Source organism: Nymphaea colorata, chromosome 5, assembly GCF_008831285.2.
Source record: "Nymphaea colorata isolate Beijing-Zhang1983 chromosome 5, ASM883128v2, whole genome shotgun sequence".
Lineage (NCBI taxonomy): Eukaryota > Viridiplantae > Streptophyta > Magnoliopsida > Nymphaeales > Nymphaeaceae > Nymphaea > Nymphaea colorata.
The window spans coordinates 19,962,649-19,984,313 of record NC_045142.1 but is presented as its reverse complement, the minus strand read 5'-3'; the positions used below and the strand labels follow the sequence as shown (position 1 = coordinate 19,984,313).

The following is a 21,665-nucleotide window of genomic DNA, read 5'->3' as shown; positions in this document are numbered from 1 at the left end:
ATAATAACACTATATTTTATAATAACATTGTAAAATGTATTATAATAACACTTTAAATTATAGCATTTGCCTATAATGTGAAAATATATTATAAGGTTATAAGTGTTATTATAAAGTATATTATAGTATATCTATAAAGTATATTATAAAGTATATTATAATACGTTACTCAGTTGAATCACATCTTTTCCACAATTTCCAAATCCACATCCTCAGCGGCCACCCTAACTATGACTCAACTATGAATATCAACATATTTGTCCATAATACAACAACCTTTTAGTGCTCAATATGGCTCCCCTCTTCTCCTCCTTAGCATTCCGCCTTCTTATCCAGCTGCTCCTACTTGCAGTGCTGCCTAAACCTACCAGCATCTTCGCTTCCAAACCTCTCGGCTTCTCCATAGACCTCATTCATCGGGACTCATCACTCTCTCCTCTCTTTGACCCCTCATTCACTCTAGCTCAACGAGCCGAGCAGGCGGCTCTTCGCTCCATGTTGCACTCCAGCCGCATCGCTTCACGGTTTGCCAATACCACCAGCATGATCTCCAGCCCCGTGATGCCTGGCTCCGGTGAGTATCTCATGGAAACTCTGAGTTGGTACACCATCCTGCCTCTACTGGGCCACTCTCAACACTGGTAGCGACCTCATATGGATGACATGCCGCCCTTGTGAATCCTGCTCCCGCCAAACATCAATGTTTGATCCATTTCAGTCGTCCACCTGCAAGAGTCAAAGCTGCTCCGCCAGCCCTTGCATGGAACTGCCCTGCCATGGTTGCACTATCAACGAACTTTGCGGATTTAGATATTCCTATGGAGACGAATCCTTCATAGCAGGTATACTTGCCACCGAGACACTCTTGTTTGACAATGGTGCCAGCACCACCGAACTTCCAGGAATTGTCTTTGGTTGCGTTCATAATGAAGGTGCTCTTAATCCCGCCTTGCTTGATGTTCCTTTCCATGTTGGCCTCAGTGGTGGCCCTCTCCCGCTTGTAAATCAGATTGGCTCTTCTATTGATAAAAAATTTGCTTACTGTCTTCCTCCCTATAGCAATGAAAACAATTCCATGGGACAGCTCAAGTTCAGCAAGAACGCGAAGTTTTCAGGCAAGGAAGAGGTTCAAGAGACCGATGGCACCAGGTGGTTCTCAAGGCACGTATTATGTGCTCAACCTAACTGATATAAGCGTCGGGAACAACAGACTCAACATACAATTTGGTGGAGTGCAGACGACTGCATTGTTGGGAGATGCGTATGATCAAGTGAACAACGCGGTGGCTAGCATCGTAAAACATGAACGCTTCTATCCTCCTAAGCAAGTTTATCTGTGTTACCATGTAGAGAATAATGGTGATCCATATGGAGGGTTGCCGGAGATGACCTTTCATTTCGTCAATGCAAACTGGAAGCTGCCACCTTCAAATATCTTTAGGATGTTTGGAAGTGGAATAGCCTGCTTAGCCATTAAAGATGGAGAGATGCCCATCTTCGGGAATGTTGCTCAACAAAACATGCATGTCAAGTATGATATGGGCAACGGACTGCTTTCTTTTGCACCAACTGAATGTACCCATGGTTAAGTTATATATATATATATATATATATATATATATATATATATATATATATATATAAGTTTCTATTGTGATGATCTCTGTGGTTCTTTGTATTGGTCTACTATTGGCAGCTTTGGATGCTACTTATTTGTGTTTTTTGTCAATGGAATGTCTGAATGTCATGTAATCGATGGTGTTACTATTCTATGTTCAATAAATATGTGTTTAGTTTTAAAGTTGTTTTCCCCTCCGCTTAAGCTTTAAGGTTAACTTAGAATATTTGCTACTGCTTTGACAGTCGATAATACCCACAATCCCGTCGCTAATAAGTAATCGTTGCAGTCAAAACTCCATCACAACAAGTCCCGTTGCCTAAACTATCATCGATGAAAATGGCCAAGGAATGTGCCAACACTTTCTTGTAACTTGGAGAATCATTATACGGTCAATTGCTTCTGATGTAACAGATTTGAATCTTGTTATTGTCATGAAATTCATAATTCCTTTTCTTCTGATGTAACGGATTTGGAGCATTTGGCCACATATTTCGTCAACAAAAAGGTGAAGGTGAAGCATCATTTTGACGCCATTTATTTTTGCAGTGCTCTTTTTCTCTCAACCTCTCGATCCCTCCTTGATCGGTTTCATCCCAAATGTTCATCGTACCTTCGGAAAATCTCTCTCTCTCTCTCTCTCTCGATCGACAGATCGAGTTCGTTTCCCTTTTTCTCTCTCTCAATCAGTCGACCTCTCTTTATCTATCAATCTCGCTTTGTCTCTTTTACCTTCTCCTCCTTCTTCTTGGTTCAGACAATGCCAGATCGCGTGATCTTTTCCTCTCCACAGTGAAACCCAAAGATTTCCCATTAAAAGTTTCTGTCTTTCTTTCTCGATCGCTCGACCAGGAAGCCCCTACATTGCACAAACCCAACATGCCCACCGCATCGTTCAGGGCATCTGCCTTCCCCATCAGCGACCCAACCTGCAGTCTGAATGGCGCCATCCCTTCTACCCCAACCAGCAGCCTCCAAGCCCTCACCCCAACCTGCCACGCACCGGTATCGCTATTCGTTCCCTATCTGCCCCCCAACCTGTCGTCCACCGTAACGCTTGTAGTAAATGTCTATTTCGAGGTTGAAGATTCATAGTCATTGAGAACGAGCAAAAAGAGTCGCACGATCATCCCCTGCTGCTGCTCAGTGGATTACTTTGGCAGAAAGAGATGAATAACCCTCCTCTATTCTTCTCCTACTTTCCAGACGATCATTTTCCAAATAAGTCAATTTGAAGCCTTGCAACCAGAAACAATCTATTCATGTAAGTGTTTCTCTCCCTGCAAAGAGATGATCACTTTCTTGCAGTATAGCACTCCGATCATTTTGCACAAGCGAATACCTATGGGGATTGTCAGGCACTTCTTCAGATTCATGTCGGTAGAACTCCTTTATTCTTTTCTCTTAGTGATTGCACACTTGGTCTTCTTTGTTTTCTTTTGCCTGGAGAAAGAGTGAAACTAGAGATGAGAATTGTTTTTCCCCATTTTTCCTTATGTTATCTTAGATTGTCAATTTTCTCTATCCATTTTCCTTTGTCTTAATAATAAAAAAAAACCAATTAACATGACATGAAAAGAATGAGGCAGGGGATTGAAACCTACACGTCGCTCAATTGTCCGTTTTGATCCAAGACAATCCATTTTCAATCAACATGAAAATGTTTTTATTATAATTTTTGTAAAAAAAATTCAGGACAGTAAGGAATGGGGTGATTCTAAAGTTCTCAAATTTCATATACTAAATCTCTAAGATCAGTGTTGATAAGAAGAGCATTGATATTTTCTGATTTTTAGTCGACATGTGTGGTGACTTTGGTCATTGATTAATCAGATGTTCTAGCAAAAATGGCAGTAATATTTGCAGCAGAAGTGGAGTAGGATGAGTATGAGAATTTGTATCTTTTGAAGTAATCTGCAGAAAGGAATTCACTTTATGCTTACATGCTTGTGGAATTAAGAATATAGACTTCTGCATCAGGTAAGTTTGGCGTTCTTGTTCTTGTGGTGAATACAATTGAAAACTTAGAAATGGCATGTCATGGAAAAGATCCTGATAGGTATGCCAGTCCAGCCAGAAAGTAATCCAACACTTAGAAATGAATTGTTTATCATAGGAACAAAAGTTCTAGACTTTTGTCACCTATAAGTACAATTCCATTTGATCGTTTGAGGTTTTTTTCTGTGTGAAACTGACAATTCTCATAATAATGCCATGTTAATTCTTTTCAAATATGAGGTTGAAGTTCTTTTTTTCAAATATAATGCCTATACCCTCTTTCTTCTTAATCTACAAAGGTTTCACGAGTCACTTTTCTAATAGTGTGTCTTGTAAGTTATAGCTAAGTCCAAAAGAATATCAAGTGTTTTTAGTAGGTGCAGCTACAAAGTATTCTACATTTCAAGCATGTTTTTTTACCATAGCTTCTACTCGTTGTGTTTTGGATATTCTTTTGTTGATTAATTCCTTTGGGTCTTTGAAAATGGCTGCAGTAGATTGTGGCTAACCTATGTAATCTTATAACACTCTCTGACAATCTACGTTCAGCCATTCAATATGGTTTCAAATCTGATATTTGGTCTCTTCTCTCTCTCGTTTTTTCCATGATGGCCAATATTTTTGTATGATAATTGTACTAATTTTGTTAGTATAAGTTTTGGATATGGTTTTGCAAATTGCTCAATATATGATGGCTGCACATCGTCCAGCATTCAAAGCTTTTGTAAGACCTATACTCTTTGATCAATTCCACATACTTTGAATGCATGAACATATTTATTTGAAAATCAATACAATCTACTTATTTATTTGGAATTTTATGACTTTGTACTTTTTGATATGCCACCTTGTGAACAACTTCAAGGCCTTCCTCCTGCAGCACATGGGTAAGATGATTATTCATAGTCTCCTTACTATGTATCACTGGTATGGATGTAAGAATTATTCTTTGCTGATGTCCATGTCCTAATTTCTGCTCATGCAACATCCAAGATCTTTTGGGCTTATAGCTTTTATACTTTCTATTGCCTTCTTGCTATTTTTGGTAACCTTACTTGGTCTACTTTATCCTTTCTCTCGATTTTATCTTGGTATATCTTCTATGGGTTAATGCTGATTTATTTCTAGACTGTTGTTACAGGAAGCTAATGCACTCAGCAAGTAGAATGTAGTGGTGAAATTATAAATATTATTCTTAAGACTGATGGCACACCTATAGCTATTGGAAACAAGGTACATGTCACAGGTGTAATCTACTTACTACTTAGTATAGTTGTTGAAACACATAGTTGCTGTTTGAGACATGGTGCACTTACAAAGAGCTGCCTCTCTTTAATGTAACAACATATATTCTCATGATTTGATTTGTAAACTACTTTGCTTCTAATACCTTAAGAATGTAACAGTTTAAATTTCTGAATTTCCTCCTTTTCTTTGTAGTTTCATCAGTATCAAGTCAATTTTAGTAGGAACTTGCAATTGGTCCTTGGATGGCATGAAGCTGGTTTTGACTAAGTTGATCATGAGTTAATTTCTCTTCTAGAGAACATCTGAGTCATCTCATCAGATCTGAACTAGTTATGGTCCTATCAGGCTATGCAGATGTGGATGTCAGCAAGGAACAGAGAGTTAATCAAGATCTAGACTCGATGGGCATGATCGATTCACAGAAGCTTGTCCTTTCTAAGGTGCATGCTAGATTAGACAGAAGCTTGTCCTTTCTAAGGTGCATGCTAGATTAGTTTCTTCCTCTTGTAGAAGCTTGCGCTGTCGATTGAGGCTGGTTAGTTTCTTTGTGCTGAAAACTGATTTATTCTTTGATCTTGTAGGCAGAAGTTAATGTAGAAGCCAACATTGTTGAAGGAAGCCCTTGATTGGATTGCATCACATACATCATCTTTCCATGGTTGGGAAGTTTGAAGTAGAACGGGAGGAAAGAATGGTGGAAACAAGTAAATTCCAACTATTCTTTTTATAAATGCATTCTTAATACAGACTTGATAGGGATGTCTAATCTGAATCTGTCATTTTTATCCATGTAATTTTTCAGATTTGCGTTGATTCACCACATTTTCTCAACACGGGCACGTAATTGGATAAAAGCTGGTAATGACCTGTCCCTGCACTTCTAAAATGTCGGCAGGTGATCTGAGGCTACTGCCAACGGCCATTACCCTCGCCAAAAATTTTTCGCTACACTGCAAAGGGTAAGGGCCAGTCTTGGCTTTTGCGAGGGGATGAGTAGTTGTCAATAGGTTTATTGGGAACGGCCCTAGGGTTATTGGGCGTTGCCAATAACTTGTTTTGTTGTTGTGGTTGTATTTTCACCAGGGATCTGATCAGGTCGGAACCCCTCCATCCGACATTAAATCTACCAATTTTGATGTATGTGGATTTAAGATCTCTGTTACATAATAAAGCACACCTTTTAATGCAGCATCAGAGCTTAGAGGCTATCAAATACAACTTCAACTACAAACGAGGATCGAATCTTTGAGATAGAGAGCATCATCTCAAATCAACCGGACACAATAAGAACACCAGCCATGCATGCACAATTTTCTTTGCCACTTTCGATGCAAACTCTGTTGGGAGTCTGGGGTGCTCACGCACTATTTTCTTTGTCATTATATGGTGTCTTTTTATCAATATTCTATAGATAATAACATTCTTTTTTACAACTTCAGCAGTACGTTATAATAACCTTCTTACATGTTTGCAAAATAATATACTTATTTCTTTTTTTGAAATTTATATCTATGAGTTTGATCTAATTTTATGAAAATGTTTTTAACGATGATTGATTTGCAGGGCCGGGGAAAAGAAAATGTGGATGAAGTTGGTGCTATGACTATCAAAGCTAGAGCTACCTAGACGATAACATCATGAAATGTATGATAATTAATTACTAGCATTTTTTTCTAAATCTTAACCGAAAAAAATATGTTATCAATTAAACATTGTCCTTATTTGGGTCAAATGACTGGCAAACTAATAAAGTGTTTATTTGGTAATTAATGATATGGGGACGCAGCAGCATTCGGCCGACCATGGTTTTTTGCGGTAAGGCAGAACCAATTAAAATTAAAATATAGATCTCTTGCCCAGTCATTGAGCCTATTCTGTGTAAGGTTTCTCACAATTGCAGGTTCATTCAAATTCAACTGAGTCATCGTAAGTCCCAGTGGACATGATGGCTGGTGCCTCACAAACTTTAGTTATGTTCATGTTAATAATTTCATATATTTCGGGCATCTACTTATGCAGTAGGATGGTTATTTTGTTATTTCGTATCATTAAAAACTGCTGTAGCCTGTGAAAAGGTGTGTTCCATCGCTAGCGAATCATACACATTTTGTGATGGTTTTTATGCACAAAAAAAAAGCCAGGTAGATAGCCAGTTGATTTTGATTTCTCTCTCTCTCTCTCTCTCTATATATATATATATATATATATATATATATTGTGCTTGTAAGTTTTAGTCACCATAAATTAAATTTGATCGGTCCGTCTTAATTTGATGCAAGGGCCAGTTAAAGGAGAAAAATTTGGAGGACTTTTATTTGAATCCCTTGGATATTCAGGAATGACCCGGCCAGTCCATTGTCAATTACCCATCTTACTCATGATCATTGGACATGGGTAGGGGTGTAAAAAGGGAGGCCCACGCCATCGCAGACAAGAACTCATGGGACTAGGAATAAGAATATTTAATAAAATAAAGAACTTTGCATGCCAAGGCAATTATAATTTGATCAAATATAGAGCTGTGCTAGATTTGTTAACAAGAGGCAAATGTCTGATTCCTTTTACTGAAGTTGTAGATCCATCAGCCATCTGCATTTGTGTTTTACTGATCTTCGAATTGGACCGCCGGCCCTTCGCAAGTCATCTAAGTGATGACTTTTCTTTGCAGACATGGTTATGTATCTTCTGGTGGAACATTTGAATCATTCCCAATGAAGTCATCTTTCCTAATGCACGTTTCGATTTCCAACATTTATTTCAAACCCTCTGAGCAGAGCTTTTTAGTTATCGTGGAGGTTTTCTGACTGTCGGATGGCTTCCTCGCTTCTTCTCTACCCCTTGTTTTTTATTTTCTTTTTGTTTCGTACTTTTTTTAAGTTGTACTATGGCATCCATTACACACACACTCTCTCTCTGTCTCTTGTGTGTGTGTGTGTATATATATATATATATATATATATATATAAGTTGATAAAGAACATACCACTTAGGTAAAGGACAAAAGCCAGACCTATTAATATATATATTTCTTGATGATCTCTGTGGTTCTCTTTACTGGTCTATAATTGACAGTTTTGGATGCTTTGTAATTACGTTTTATGTCAATGGAATGTCTGTCATGTGCTCTATGGTGTTACTGAACGAACACATCTACATTTGATGGATTCGTGATGAGGATCACCCTAGAAGACGTTGTTAGGTTGTTGCATCTGAGAACTCACGAAAACCCTGTGGTCAGGATGTGTACGTACAACTTGATAGGAAAGAGCAGTGATCTTTTAGGTTAACAGATTTGGAGTTTAAGAAAGTGTTGGCTTTTGGGGTAAAGTCAATGTCATTAATTGTTTCAGAGCTACAGAATAAATGGCAACATGCAAAATATGATGAACCTTCACAAGAAGCAGACCAACCATTGAGGTTGTTTCATGTATATTTATTTGACGTGTCTATTTAGTAAGAATTCAAACTCAGAAATAAGCTGGCAGTACGTCCAAATTTTGGAAGATGTGGAAAAGATTCATCGCTATGCATAGGGGCCAGCAATGCTAATGCATTTGTATAGCTGGTTGGAATGATTTAGGGATGGGGTTGCAATTGTGGGAGGATGCTGGTTGTTGTTGTAGGTATAGATAGTATCTTTATGATGTAAATTTATATGTAAAAATATTATCTATCATATTATAATATCTGTATCTATGGAGCATCTAGTTCCAAATACTTTTTCATGACATGCATAGTGGAGAAGCATCAATCCTAGATATTATAACGATGCATAGTCATCCAAGTTGATCTTATTGAATCTTCAGATAAGTCAGGTACGTATAGTAAATAATGTCTTATACTTTGCTCAATAAGGATGCTGGAATACTTGTGTATTAATGATTATTCAATGTTTATGTGTAGGTGTTGTTTAAACCATTTGCAACACCCCAAGATTGGATTACCATGAAAGCTTTTGAGCTACAGTGACCTGTGCTTGTTCTGCATGAACGAAGTGGAAATGTAGCATAGAAGCCAAGTCCTCTTGCAGCATGGTGTTAGCCAATCGATTGCGCAACCATGCCACCCCTACAAGAGATTAAGGAACAAGAGTGCTTTTAGGCTTGGAGTCGACTAGCAACTGTTTTCTTAGAAAGAGTTCCATAACTTATGTCATGGTGGTAAAATGAATGTTACGACAGCGAGGGGTTTACACCAAAGTACCGCGAGCAGTAATGAGATGTAGTTCATTATCGGTACTTGAAATCTGTTTAGATGTGCCACATCTTGGATTGCCATCCACAACAACATCATCATCATCTTCTCCAGCGGAGAATGTTGCTCAGATGGAGTTCCACAGTAAGCAACATCATGATCATATGGGCAGGAAGATTCGAAGCAGAAGACGCGAGGACCATGCATAGATTACAGTCCTGCCTCCAAATCTACCCATGGAATGGAGAATGGTCACAAAAATAAACTCACTGATTGAACATGGCATGAACGAGACAATTGAGAATAATCCTATTTTTTTAGTGACTACAAACAATATTTTTTTGTGTATAAGAATGATCTATAAGAAGTCAATTTTATTAATAACTTTTGTATATTATCGCAATCAGTTTCACTCAACTGGTTATCACCTCGCCCTTTGTAAGCACATTTTTATGTTAATCTATTATAAAACTAGTCCACATAATGTCGTTGTCGAATTCATTTTGCTCGAATGCATATCACTTCATTGCAAACACGATTTTATTTGAGTGTATCGTAAAACCAATCTTAAAGTTGTTTTATCACACAATTTGTTGCATGATTAGTTATCGCATCCTTGGAAAGGTGTTATTATTTCATTCTCGAACAAAAATCTTGTGAAACCTTACAACACCCTGTCGTTATCGCCTTGTTACCGTAAACACCTCTTATTCTACATTATTCACGTCATTGGTTTTTGTTTTCTTCTTCTTCATCTAGTTTGGCCTTCTTAGTATGGTCTGTGATGTAACGTACTCTACCAAGTCATCATGTACATGCTTTTTTGAGATGTTATATACTATCCTATGAAAAAGCAGGTTCGTTGTCATTGTAGATTGCTTTTGTGTATTTGATGATGAAAACACTGCAATCGTACCAATTGTTTTGGTGTGGAGTTCCTTCCTACGAAAAAATCACCACTGAATCAGGCACATTCTACACCAACTCCGTAAGAATTCTTTCACTAACCATAAATCATGCTGTTGTCACTTCAAATTTTAAAAAAAGTCTGTATTTTATTTCGCCTAAACGAAACTCTCAGTTATTTGGATTTAAATTTTTAGACCCTAAGCTAAATCTTAGACCCAAAACAAATTCACAAATATTCGATCCAAAATGAATCTCTAACCCTTGTTTGAACCCAAACACAAAATTCAAAGTCAAAACCCATCTTTAGGGATGAGATTCAAATCCAAAATCCAAATCTCAGATCCGAATTAGATCTATAACACAAGTTTAGATCTAAATCAAGAATTCCAAACTCCAAATCCAAAACCAAGATCAAAACAACAAAATTTGATGCTATGAGCACATCGGTATTCAATTGAACCTAATCCAGATTTGAAACGACCACAGAGTCACTCAAAATGGATGCCTCCCCACACCCAATTCGTAACAAAAAACCATTTCTATAACAATTAAAAAAAAGTTTATGCATTTTATATGAACAGTCTTTTATTTATTTATTTATTTTATTAAAGAACAAAAATTTCAGTCCCTCGCGTGATGCGATCGCTTGTGAGATGCATGCGTGCATGGCAGCACGTTGAGGCTGCCGTGCCCGAATTGGGGCCGTGAGACATGGTCGCATGCACGGCAACACGTTGCGTGCTGCGATGCCCGAACCAGGGCCTGGACCCTTTTAATGCTAAAATCACCCCGTTTTTTGTCCTGTTGGGTGGGCATTAGCCCTACCACACCCCAAAGGGGTGTTTGCAGGGCTAATGGCCAATCCCACTTAGTCAAAGCCTAACTAAAAAAAAATTAAAAATCATTCAAAAATACTTAGACTTCACATGAAAATCTTATTAAATTAAAAAAAATCAAGTTTTGAGTTTTGGCTCCAAAACTCTTTATAAATACCCCACAATCTTCTCTTTTGGGCATAAGCTAGCTCTTTAGAAACCTATAGTGCTTTCTCACTAGAAAATCTAGAGTTTTCCTCATCTCTCTTCTCTCTTCTCTTCTTCTTCTTCTTCTCCAAACTTGAGAGCAGGATTCTCCAAGTTCCAACTATTCAAGGAGCGTAAGAAGATCTCTTAAAGGAATATCTTCATAATCTCTTGCTTTCATTTTTATTTTCATTTCCTCTTGTCACCTCCTCATGGCAATGCAAGAAAACTCTAAAAATTTCCTATCTGGAATCGAGAGCTACTCTTAAATGAGCAAAACGAAATAAATTTCATTTCTTCGTTTATTTCCAAAAATATGCTTGTTATGTTGCTTTATTCATCATTTATGTTTGAGATGTAGATTAATTTGTCTTAATTAATGAGCAAATGCATAGCGAGAATGAGGTTTGGATTGAAAATTCTTTCATTATTGTGTTGATTTTGAGTTTGGGATTTGTCCACCCTGAGAAAGTCCTTCACGAATATGTACATGTTAAAAAGCATCCTCATGTCATTATCATACTTCGTTTTCTTTTAATCATTAGAATAGGAACCCCAATGAGTGCTTTATTACTTTACTTGATTTTCTTCCATACCTGATGGTAGGAGAAATATGTTCTTTTGTAATAAAACAAAATTAAATATAATTTTGTGTTCATATATAAAATATTTGGAGTTATGTTTTTCAAAAGATTTTTAAAAGCAAATACCCTTTCTAATGAAACCTTGGAGACTTAGCCTAAGCTCTTCCATGAGTTCAAGTTCCTCTCCATCCTACTAAAAATTCGAAGTTGGATATTTCATGTTATTTATTGATTTCAATTCTCATGAAGACATAAACGTGTATATACATGTTATATATGTATACATGCATATGACTGTCTCTCTTTGACTTTCACTCTCTATGATTCAACGTATTCTTTTACGGATTTTTATATACATACGAATGAAAACATACGTGTGTTCCATTTTTCCTTTCTAGAATCTTTTGTTTCTCTTTACAAGTTAAATGTCTTCTTTTAAAAATTTTATATACATATGTGTATCTATATATATATATTCCTCTATCTCTTCATCTCTAAAAAATTGATTTTTCTCTTCTCTCTCTCTCCCTCTCCCTCTCTCTCTCTTTTCTAAGATCTTCTTCTTCCTCTCCATTTGAGTAGATACTTCATATTCACAAGGTTTTATATACGTGTACATATGTATATATATACATATATATATATATAAGTATATATATGTATATTTAGCTCTCTCATTTTTAATGTTTTATTTTTTGATTTTCAAAATTCCTTTCTCTCTCTCTTTCTCCCTATTCTTCTCATATTAAACTATTTCTTCTTTTCCATTCTTTCGAATATTTTCTTCCAAGACCTAAGGTTTTAATTTCTTATTTCCTAGCTTCACCAAGACCAAAACTTAAGTAATGACCTAATATTTGAAATATGCTTGATGGTCTACAACCCCAATCCAGTTTCAAACATTTTTCTCTTTTCTTAAAAATACTTATGACAATTATAAGAATGAGAAATTTAGATATATGGGCTATATGAATGCTTTAAGATGAATGTTATGGTGTGGATGAATGATTTTTTTTTTAAATCATATAAGATCAATGCATTCATGCATTTACATTCACTTAACATCACGAATATTCACAAACACCTATCGAAAAAACTTAAGAAAGATGAGATGAAGCACTAACTATGTAGTAACCAAATTAGAGCAAAATCTCAAACCTACTTAAAGTATTAAAAGACTACTAAAGGACTTCACAAAGTAATCTCCAAAGGTTTCCAAATTATTTTTGAAAAGAGTTTTGAATTCAAAATTTATCAATTAAAAATGCTTTACACTTTCAATGATTTTTTTAAACTTTTTCAAAATCTTGAAACATCAAATCTTCAACATTTTCTCAAACACTACACTGCATTTAGAATGAAAAAGATGTTTACACAAAAACAAAATGCATAAAAAATAAGCATATCTCTTGGATTGGTTACTCCCAGTAAAGGCTCTGAGAATGGTCAATCCTCGTATCGATGGACGAGTCTCTTTCTCTTTTTTTTTTCAAAATAAAACTTCATTTTTCTAAATCACTCCAAAAACAAAATACTTTTGGGGATGCAAACAAATGGCGACTGTGATGGGACCCATCATCGTTTGGCTATGATGTCCTTGATGCATTTTCACTAACTTGAACATCTCATATATTGTCGATGATAAATCATGTCCCTTCTTTGGCCTTGACTCCATCAGCATCTCATTACATTGCTTGATGATTGTTTTTGTTTTTTGCATTTAAGACTAATTGAGAAGGATCAATTTTGTTCACCTAGATCTATGATCAAATACAACCCTCCTCAATTTAAGACTTGATTGAAATCAAGGCTTGGTCTTCTACTTGTTTTAATACCATCTTAGGAAACATTGCATTAGAGACAACTGATTTTGCATGTTGACTCATATTTTAAATATTTTTCATACCTATTTGTTTCAGTCATCATGTTGTCAGGCTTAGTCTTAGGCGGATGCACAAGACTAAGCCTTACAACTAGGCCATATCTTGGGCGGGAAAACTCCCTCATTAATACAATGAGTGATAACTTGTGGTATATCAACGACTGTCCAAGAAAAAGTAAATAAACCTTACCCTTAGTTGTCTAAGGAAGAATCTATGCTAGTACTACGCCATTTTGCTAAAGTATATAAGCATAACTTGGCAGTGGATTATTGTGACGTGAAATTATCTAAATTAGGCCCCTATATCCCTTTTCTCCAAATTATTTCACATGATACAAGTGTAAGAATGTTGGGTGTGCATAAAACCTTATGTGATGATTTACATCCTCATTATATACATCTACCTCATATCATCTCTGTCAACCTTGTCAATCTTTCTTACTAATTAATCTATATTCTTCAGAGTCGTCATTCTAGATGTACTCTTTTCAACGTAATGTTACATTCTCTTATGATGACATTCTCTTCGGGGAAAGACCCGAACGATCTATTTATATATCTTTTGAGTCTAAACCTTTGGCTCCCAAATGATATCGATCATGGCATCCCACTTTCTATCGGATGTTTCCTTCTTTCTTTGAAAAATGTGGACCGAATATAGCGGCAGCCGGAGGAGTACATCATTGAAGGGGAATTTAGTACATGCAATTGCGGATCGATGGAACCCAAGGACCTCATCTTTTTGGTTTTTATGAAGAGAACTAACAGTATTATTAGATGAATTTGCCGAAATACTAGACCCCCCCACCCCAACTTGTAACTGTAATCACCCTAATTTTTTTTCAAAATACTGTATTTGGATTTAATATTCAGATCCTAAACCCAATCCGAATTTAAAACGAGCCTGGAGTAGCTCAAAATGGAGTTGGCTGCCCATTCTTTACAAAAGCTTTTTCTTACATTTTAAATAAAAAATGTGTTTCCTATGTAAACAACAATTTGTATTTCAGCTTGATTTTATTTAAATTTAAATTTAAAAAAAATTGAGTTTATGCCGCGTGCAAGCACAGCTGAAACCCTTTTTTCTCCTCACAATGACCGTTAGAGGGTGATTTTGAGCGTTTTAAATGGGCATTAGCTCTACCTACACCTCAAAAATGGATTTACAAGCCTAATGACCAATCGTACTCATTTCAAACCTATTTCTTTTTTGAAAAAATAAAAATAATTCAAAATTATTTTAAATTCGTATGAAAATGTTGTGAAATTAAAAGAAATTCAAATTTTGAGTTTTGGCTCTAAAACTCCCTATAAATACCCCCATTTTCCTCCCTCTTAGGCATGAGCTGGCCCTTGGAGAAGCTCTAGTGCATTCTCACTTGAGGACTTAGAGTTTTTAGTGCTCCTCCATTTCAAGGGAGCATGAAGATCTCTTGGAGGCCTCGTCTTCATTATCTTGAAGCTTCATTCAAGGTGAATCTAGGATCATTCGAAGCAAAGATGATCATTTTTCAATAAAATCATTCTCATTAGAGGTATGTAATCAACATCGCATTCCATTCTTTTCTTTATTTCTTCCATTCTTCATCTTCCCATGGCCATACAAGATTGCTCTAAAAGCTCTATTTGAGAGCTAAAAAGCTCTTCTTGAGTGCACTGGAAGTATGAGAGATGAGATGATATTTCATTTTATGACTGAATCATGTTCTCTTTCTCTCTCTTTTTCTTGAATCTTGTTTTGTTTTAAGATATCATTCATGCTAGTTGCTTAATCTTTTTTATTAGATGTGAATACATGGTGAGAATGAGAGTGCAACTTGAGATTTTTTCTTTATTCTTACGTTAAATTTTGAGGTTGGGATTTGTCCAACCCAAAAAAAACCCTCATGAACATGTACATATTAATATGCATTTTCATGTCATTTTGCACTTTTTTCCTTTCTAATAATCATATTAGGAACTTAATGAACAACTTATCTGTAGTTTAATTTTCTTCCATACCCAACGGTGGAAGAAGCATATTCCCTTGTAATAAAAAAAAGATTATGTTTTATGTTAATATATAAAAATATTTGAAATCATGCTTTCCAAAATATTTTCGAAAGAACACATTTTAATGTGGCTTTGGAGTCTTAGTTTAGGCTCCTGCATGAGGCCAAGCTCCCCTCTAGCTTATATATATATATATATATATATATATACATGTTATATACATATATGTGCACATGATGATTCCATTCATCCTTCTCTCTCTATGTTTTCACTTTCTGTTTCACAAATTTCATATACACATGAATGCATATACATGTGTTCTATTTTCTCTTTCTTGAATATTTTATTTCTCTTTTTAAGTTCAATGTCTTCTTTTATAAATTTATTATATATATATACATATATTTGTATATCAATGTATATGTGTATGCATATAAATTTTCCTATTTCTTATCCTCTAAAAATCTATCTTTCTATTCAAATCAATATCATTTTTACAAACTTTCATATATGTGTATATATGATGGTATGTACATGCATATGCATATCTTTTTCTATCTATCTCTCTTTCTCTATCTTTCTCTTGTGATCAAATCTTTCATCTTTTTCATTCTTTTTGAACATTTTTCTCTCAAAATCTTTTATTTACCGACTTCACCAAGTCTAAAAAAACAAGTAATGACCCAATATTGGGTTCATGCTGATGATCTACAACTCCAATCCATTTTCAAAACTTTTTCTTCTTATATATGATAATTATGAAAACAAAAATCTTAGATGTATGTTATGGTATGAATACTTTTAGATGAATGTTGTGGTAGGAATGATTGATTTCTCTTTTAATCATATAGGATCAATGCATTTATGAATTCACACTCACTTAATGTCACTTATGATTGCAAACACATTTCCAAAAGAATTTAAGCAAGATGAGATGGAGCACTAACTAGGTAGCAACCTAATTACAACAAAACCTCAAACATACTTAAAGTCTTAATGGAATACTAAAGTGACATGAAAATGATTTCCTAAGCTTTCCAAATGATATTTTTAAAGATTTCCCAATTCTATTTTTCTCCGAAGTGTTTCAGATTCTCAAGTAATTCTTCAAGAACCCTTTCAAAAGTTTGAAATATCAAACTTTATGTATTTTTCTACACCGCATATAGAATGAAGAGAAGTTTAAGCCAAATTGAAATGCATCAACAATAACCATAGCTCTTGGATTGATTACCCCTGGTAAAGGCACCGGAACAGTTGATCCTTGTACTGAGAGCGAGTCCATTTCTCTTTTATTTTCGAAATAAAACCTCATTTTTCTAAAGTACTCCAAAAACTAAAAATTTTGAGGATGCGAACAGATGGCAACCATGAAGGGACCCGTCATTATTTGGTTATGATTATCATGATGCATTTCTACAAACTCAAACATCTCATATATTGCCGATGATAAAGCATACTTCGTTCTTTGACCTTGACCCTATCGACATTTCATTACATTGATTGATGATTGTGCTTGCTTTCTTGCATACATGACTAATTGAGGAGGATCAATAATGTTCAGTTAGATCTAGTATCAAATACAACCCTCCTCAATTTAGGAGTTGTTCGAAAATAATGTTTGCTATTCTATTTATTTTAATTATCATATTAGGCAACATTCCATTAGAGACAACTGATTTTGCATGATTTTTCATTTTTCAAAATTCCTCATACCTATTTGTCCCAGTCATCATGTTGTCGGCCTTGGTCTCAGGCGGTACCACAAGACTATTGATGAGTGATCAAGGAGAAGTTGATGAACCCTACCTTTAGTTGCCTAAGGAAGAATCTATGCTGGCCCTAAGTCATTCGGCTAAAGTATATATAACTTGACATTGAATTATCGTAGCACAAAATTATCTCAATGAGGTCCCTATATCCATTTTGTCCCAAATTATTTCAAATGACATATGGGTATGCATAAAGCCTTATGTGATGATTTACAACCTCATTATATACCTCTACTCCATATTGTCTTTGTCAACCTAGTCAATTTTTTTACTAATGTAATCTCTACCCTTCAGAGTCATCATTCAAGATGTATTCTTTCCGACATGGTGTCACATTCCCTTATGGTCACATCCTCTTGGGGAAGGACCCGAACGGTCTACTTACATCTCTCTTGAGTCTAAACCTTTAACTCCCAAATGGTATCGGTCCTAGCATCTCAACTTCTCTTAGATGTTTCCTTCATACTTTGAAGAATGTGGGCCGAAGATGGTGGTAGCCAAGAAATGCAAATGTGAATGAAAATTTGATGTATGCAATTGTCGAGTGATGGAACCCAAGGGCCTCATCTTTTGGTTTTCATAAGGAGAAATAACAGTGTTATTAGATGAATTTGCTGAAATACTAGACCTCCCCTCCCAACTTGTGATCCAAATGAACCATTAGAAAAATAATTCCTCATGAACCCGACCACGGTTAATGCAAATAATTTTATAGTTCACTTTACTGAATGAAAAACATGGCCCCTAGTAAAAAACCATGAGAACTAAAGCATCAATTTGAAAAATTTGTAAGAAGAATTTGGAGCCTATGTTAACCTTTCACTTTGCCTCGAAAAGCCATAAGAAGAATTAAACATTGTATTATGCTCTGCACAGTAGGAGTGATCATTTTCACCGATGGAAGTGACCTCCTAAATGTTTGTATTACCCGACTTTTTCAGATTTGGAGGCATAGTGGGACCCAACACTTGTCAGTAGCAATGACAGCCTTGGCTTTTCTCTATCGAGGACTCACCTGCTTTACCATTGAAGATACGGACTTCAAAGAATGATTCACATATGCTTTGCAATTGTGGTTTCTCAAGCACGCGAGATCCCAAGCTAGTCTATTCATAAACACTGATAGAGCATTGATAATCTTAGAACAATACCGCCGTTTGATCGAGTAGTTGGATGAAAATGAGATCACCACACTCTTCGGCTCTTATTTCATAATTGATTCTTCTGCTAGTAGATGCATGAGACAGTTCTTTCAGAGAGAAAAGATGGTTTTTTTGCATGCACCAATCAGAGTTAGGAGGCTATCGTCCATTCACTGGCCTCAGAAGAACGAAATGGCATCTTGTAGCCGATTAGTATCACTTTTCAGACGAACACCAAAGGACTGTGATATCATGAAAAAATTTGAAGAAGATCTTGTGGGCTCATAGTATTCACCTTTGTTTCCAAATCCTCTCATGAATTTTGTAAACTTAAACTTCTTTTTGTCTAGTCCCATGAGAGGACCCCTTCTATGAACTAAGAAATTTTTTTTTACATGCAATGCAAGTAATCTTTTTTTTTCAGTTAATTTCGTCAAATTCATTCCTTTATCATCCTCTTTATAGGATGTCAGAACTCAACATGTCTCAGTTTCTTCTTTTTTCTTGGAAGTCCCCCAAAAAGCATTTATCAAAAAGCAATTGATGAAATAGAATCTACGACAGTACCCGAGTCAGAATTACCGGAATTGACTCAGATTCATTAACAAGAACATCCCTCAACCTTAGTCAATGATTCAATTAAAGAGATTAGTATTGGAACCAGTGAAAATCCTAAAATCCTTCAAGTTGGTATCAGTTTGTCAGTGGACAAAAAGAAAAGATTGGTGGACTTTCTTATAAGTAATCAAGAAGCTTTTGCTTGGACTTATGAAGATATGCCAGACTTAGACCCCCAGTTGGTTGAACATCATTTGCCCTTAAATCCTATTTGCAAGCCAATTAAGTAAAAGTTGTGCAAACTTGATCCTCAACTAGAAGGGCCTATAAAAGAGGGATTAGAGGACCTATTAAAGGCAAAATTCATTTATGCTATCGATTGCTCCGAATGGTTGGCTAACATCGTGGTAGTCCCTAAGCAAAATGGCAAAGTCAGGTTATGCATCGACTTTTGAGACTTGAACAAAGCCACGCAAAAGGATGATTATCCACCTCCAAACATTGATTTATTGTAGACAGTACTACAGGCCATGCCATGTTCTCTTTTGTGGATGGATATTTGAGATATAACCAAATCAAACTAGCAGTTAAGAATTAACTTAAGAACGCTTTTACTATACCCTGAGGCACTTTTTGTTACACGGTGATGCAGTTTGGGTTGAAGAATGTTGGAACAACTTATCAAAGAGCCATGACCGCTATCTTGCATGACCAGATGCACAAAATCATGGATGCATACATCGATGATATATTGATCAAATCCAAGACAAGAGAAGATTACATTGAAACCTTCGCCCAAGTGTTCGAGAGACTGTACAAGCTTCGTTTAAATATTCAAAAATGTGTGTTCGGGGTTGGATCAGGTAAGCGTTTGGGTTTCATGGTCAGTAAGAGGAGGATTGAGATAGATCTTACCAAAGCTAAAGCAATCATAGATATGCCACCACCTACCAATATCAAGGAATTGCGAAACATGCAAGGGTGAATCCAGTCTATCAGACTATTCATTTCCAATTTAGTCATGAGACGCAAACCATTCAACCAACTGTTGAAAAATGCATCAAGTTTGAATGGGGTTTTGAATGCCAACAGTCATTTGAAAAGAACAAGAAATACCTCCTAACTTTGCCAATTTAAAACCTCCGGTGTTGGGTAGACCATTGCTGCTTTACATCAACAGTGAATAAGTAGCATGTGGCGGCTTTTTGACACAATATGAGGAAGGAAGTCGCATCGAGAATGCAATTTATTACATTAGCAAGACTTTTGTGTAGTACAAACATAAATACTCTCTTCAATAAAAAAACTTGTCTTGCATTGGTTTAGATGTGTCAAAAGCTGAGACATTATTTGTTAGCTTGTGAGGTCAATATATCTCTAAGCTAAATCCTCTTAAGTACATCTTGGAAAAGCCCTTCTTTAATGGATGCATCACCAAATGGAAAGTTTGCTGATGCAATATGATCTTGAATATGTGTCCAGAAGTCAATCAAAGGACAAGCAATTGCAGATCAGTTAGTAGACTTTCCCAATACGATGAGATCAAAACTAACGATGAGTGTCAGACGAATACGTACTAAGATTGGAAATGGTCTATGGAAGATGTTCTTTGATAGATCCAGGAATGTGATGGGAGCAGGTATAGGCATCCTACTCATTACTCCAGAAGATGAAATGATCACATATTATTTAAAACTCGACTTTCCATGTACCCATAACATGGCTGAATATGAAGTCCTCATACAAGAACTTCGTTCTTTATTGAGTTCTCAAGTAAAAATGGTGCATGCCTTTAGCGACTCTCAGCTATCATAAACCAAGTGAATGGAGAATGGCAAGTCAAAACAAAAAGTTGGTGCCACATCAAGAGAACGACACCTCCTCAGCCATGTAACCCTATTGCGGATGGCGTCGTGAGCCTAGGATCCACTATCACTTTTCCAACCAATAAAGCAATTTGTTCTTTTGAAATTGGAAGATTAGAATATCCTGCTTTTGAAACAATGACACATGTTCATCATATCCAAGAAGGAAATACGCCTTGGTACCATAACATCAAAAGGTACATTGAAAGGAGAGAATTCTCGACTGGAATGCCCAGAAATGAACAAGAAACAATTCAGCGTATGTCAGCGATGTACTTTATTTTTATAGGGGTGCTATGTAGATGTTGATTTAGTACTGAATACTCTTGGTACCTTGATGAAGATGAGACAAAGGAAGTCATTGAAGAGTCACATCGAGGAGACTGTGGGGGCCATGTTGGTTATTAGACCCTCACCAAATAGATAATTCATGCACGATATTATTGACCTACTATGCAAAAAGATTGTTACCAATTTGTCAAAAGATACAAAGAATATCAACTCCATACTACAGTGATCCATGCACCAGCCTCTCACTTGCATTTTGTGACATTTCTTTGGTCATTCGATATAATCGAACCAATATCCCCTACTGTTTCCAATGGCCATAAGTATTTTTTTGCTGCAACAGACTATTTTACCAAGTGGGTAGAAATCATCAAGCTAGAACCATGGAAGGACGTCATGTAGTGTCCTTCATTCAAAAAAATTTTCTTTGTAGTTTAGAGGTTCATTATGATATAGTATCTAACAACTGAACTAATTTCAATAATGAAAAGATGAGGCAGTTGTGCAGCAAATACCAATCATGCGTCATTTTTCGGCTCCTTATTATCCTCAAGACAATGGGCAAGCAGAGGCTACCAATAAGATCTGATCCG

The 21,665-nt window shown here is 36.0% G+C and overlaps 1 protein-coding gene across 1 annotated transcript in view; it reads left to right on the top strand.

The window, feature by feature from the left end:
* Positions 1 to 291: 291 nt before the first annotated feature.
* The window catches only part of LOC116255236 (aspartic proteinase CDR1-like), a 33,298-nt gene continuing 11,924 nt past the window's right edge, over positions 292 to 21,665 (top strand). Inside the window, exons 1-2 of the mRNA XM_031631016.1 lie at positions 292 to 574; positions 843 to 1,000. Coding sequence (XP_031486876.1) covers positions 292 to 574; positions 843 to 1,000 — 441 coding nt within the window. The remainder of the gene's footprint in view (positions 575 to 842; positions 1,001 to 21,665) is intronic.